The sequence below is a fragment of the Heterodontus francisci genome, chromosome 45 (assembly GCF_036365525.1).
Source record: "Heterodontus francisci isolate sHetFra1 chromosome 45, sHetFra1.hap1, whole genome shotgun sequence".
NCBI lineage: Eukaryota > Metazoa > Chordata > Chondrichthyes > Heterodontiformes > Heterodontidae > Heterodontus > Heterodontus francisci.
The window spans coordinates 9,166,059-9,168,672 of record NC_090415.1 but is presented as its reverse complement, the minus strand read 5'-3'; the positions used below and the strand labels follow the sequence as shown (position 1 = coordinate 9,168,672).

The 2,614-nt window shown below is 45.5% G+C and overlaps 1 protein-coding gene across 1 annotated transcript; it reads left to right on the top strand.

Moving 5' to 3' along the window:
- The first annotated feature begins 1,282 nt into the window (after positions 1–1,282).
- LOC137356315 (histone H2B 5-like) lies at positions 1,283–1,934 on the top strand. Its single transcript, XM_068022193.1, has one exon. The coding sequence runs from the start codon at positions 1,292–1,294 to the stop codon at positions 1,670–1,672; it is 381 nt and encodes a 126-aa protein (XP_067878294.1). The 5' UTR covers positions 1,283–1,291; the 3' UTR covers positions 1,673–1,934.
- The last annotated feature ends 680 nt before the right edge of the window (positions 1,935–2,614 follow it).

Genomic DNA, 2,614 nt, shown 5'->3' with positions numbered 1-2,614 from the left:
AACTGTACCAACTAAGATGATATAAAATAAAATAACAAGAAAAATAAATATAAATAAGAAAGAATAACTAAAAATAAAAGTAAAATGGGGGGCCCGTCATGCTCTGAAATTATTGAACTCAATGTTCAGTCTGGCAGGCTGTATTGTGCCGAATCAGTAAATGAGATGCTGTTCCTCGAGCTTGCGTTGATGTTCCCTGGAACACTGCAGCAATCCCAGGACAGAGATATGAGCATGAGAGCAGGGGGGAGTGTTGAAATGACAAGCAACCGGAAGCTCGGGGTCATGCGTTCAGACTGAGCAGAAGTGTTGTGCAAAGCGGTCACCCAGTATGCGTTTGGTCTCCCCAATGTAGCGAAGACCACTTTGTGAGCAGCGAATACAGTATACTAAATTGAAAGAAGTACAAGTAAATCGCTGCTTCACTCGAAAGGAGTGCTTGGGGCCTGGGATTGTGAGAAGAGAGGAGGTAAAGGGGCAGGTATTACACCTCCTGTGTTTGCAGGGGAAGGTGACGTGGGAAGGGGACATGGTGGTGGGAGTAATGCAGGAGTGGACCAGGGTGTCGCAGAGGGAATGATCCCTTCGGAATGCTGACGGGAAGGGAGGGGAAGATGTATTTGGCAGTGGCATCACGCTGGAGGTGGCAGAAATGGCGGAGGATGATTCTTTGGATATGGAGGCTGATGGGGTGGAAAGTGAGGACAAGGGTATCCTCGGTTGAGGAAAAAGGAAGACATATCAGAAGCGCTGTCATATAAATCTTTCATGTGGTTACTTGTGACTGCAGCTGACCAAACTTATTTGGCACGCAACATGGAGATAAGGACTTGCACTTCAATGCTCGCATTTGCCCCACTCTGACCCCCACTATACTGGACGATTCGGTCCTGTTGATGGACGGAAGTGCAGAGGGGCGCTACATCCTGATAAGGAAGGGAACTATAGAGAGTGAAAAAAGAGACGAGTTCGTACTAGCAAAATAGAAATGGTTGATGAGGAAGAGGGACTCAGCAAGTCACTGATGTAGATGGATAAGGGCCGGCAAAGGGGTTTGGACGATCTGACTGCTGCGACAGTTTGTGTCTGTGAGAAGCACAAAATGTGATTGGTTACTTTAGACACCCAATCAGATAGATACAGAACATCAGGCAATGACATCATTGTAAACCAGCCAATCATGAACATGGCCTTCTCCCATCCTTCATTAGCATAGGGTTCTGGGGATGTCTATAAAATGCGAGCTTGGAGCGAAATTTCGTTTATTCTGTGTCTGAAGTTGATCGTGATCATGGTTGACGAGAAGAAAACTGCAGCACCTTCCAAGAAGGGCGCCAAGAAAGTTCTGAAGAAGGCGCCACCAAAGGGCAGCAAGAAACGGAGAAAATCCAGGAAAGAAAGTTACTCCATCTACGTGTACAAAGTGATGAAGCAGGTTCACCCTGACACCGGCATCTCCTCGAAGGCCATGAGCATCATGAATTCGTTTGTGAATGATATTTTCGAGCGAATCGCGCGGGAAGCTTCCCGCCTGGCCCATTACAACAAACGCAGGACTATCAGCTCCCGGGAGATCCAGACCGCCGTGCGCCTGCTGCTTCCCGGGGAGCTGGCCAAACACGCCGTGTCGGAAGGTACAAAGGCGGTCACCAAGTACACCAGCTCCAAGTAAATATCCACAATGTACTGAAACACACCCAAAACACAAAAAGGCTCTTTTAAGAGCCACCCACAACTTCTCTGAAAAAGCTACAACATTGTCTGTATAGTATCGACTTGTATTGATTTATATATCAAGTGTCCTTGCCTTTGTGATCTCTGTTTTACTCCCATAGATTCTGGTTAATGCAGTTTCACTGCCCGTGCGATCTTTCTGTCAACTAATAATGTCCCGTATATAAATTACTGGCCACTGACCATTTGTGAGGTTTGTTCTCGGACGTGTTCATATTCGGCCCCTTTTCTGTATTTCGACAATAAAAGCTGATTTAACGCACATACATCAGTTCGCAGTCACTTATTTCCCTAGTTCAAGTTTGACCTCAAAAATTAATAAGTACATTATCTAGAACCCCCGGGTGGTGTCGGAACCCTCCGTCTCACACGCTGACACCTGACACTGAAAATCTACACTCCGCTGTTGTCTCCCACGAATAACAAACAATCGTTCATCAGTGATGCGGTATTATTATGAAAATTGACATGAAATGTGCCCGGTTGGAGAATGTTGTGAAAGAGACTTTCTGCTCGCTGGTTTCAAAAAGGACAGAGAGTAAACCCGAATAGATGTCAGAATGTAAAGGCCAATCTGGAACTTGTTACCAAATGTAGAATAAAACAATATGAAAAAGGTTTTATTTATTTAACCGTAAAAAAAGAACTATAAATGTGATATTCTATATTGAAGCCGCCCCAATATATTGGCGGGCTTTTCAAATTTGAAAAATCGGTTGCAGTCTGACAATTTGGCGCCGTTATTTTCCGCCCTCATCTCCTTGGCGTCTCCTGATTGGTGAATTCAGCAGCTCTCCGATTGGTTACATGAAGAGCACAGAGCAGAGTGACCAATCAGCAGTGCCCACCACTCCATTCCTCCAGAAGGTATAAGGAGGAG

What these genes read in the sequence shown, in the direction of transcription:
- LOC137356315 (XM_068022193.1), top strand. Translation starts at nt 1,292, where the DNA reads ATGGTTGACGAGAAGAAAACTGCAGCACCTTCCAAGAAGGGCGCCAAG.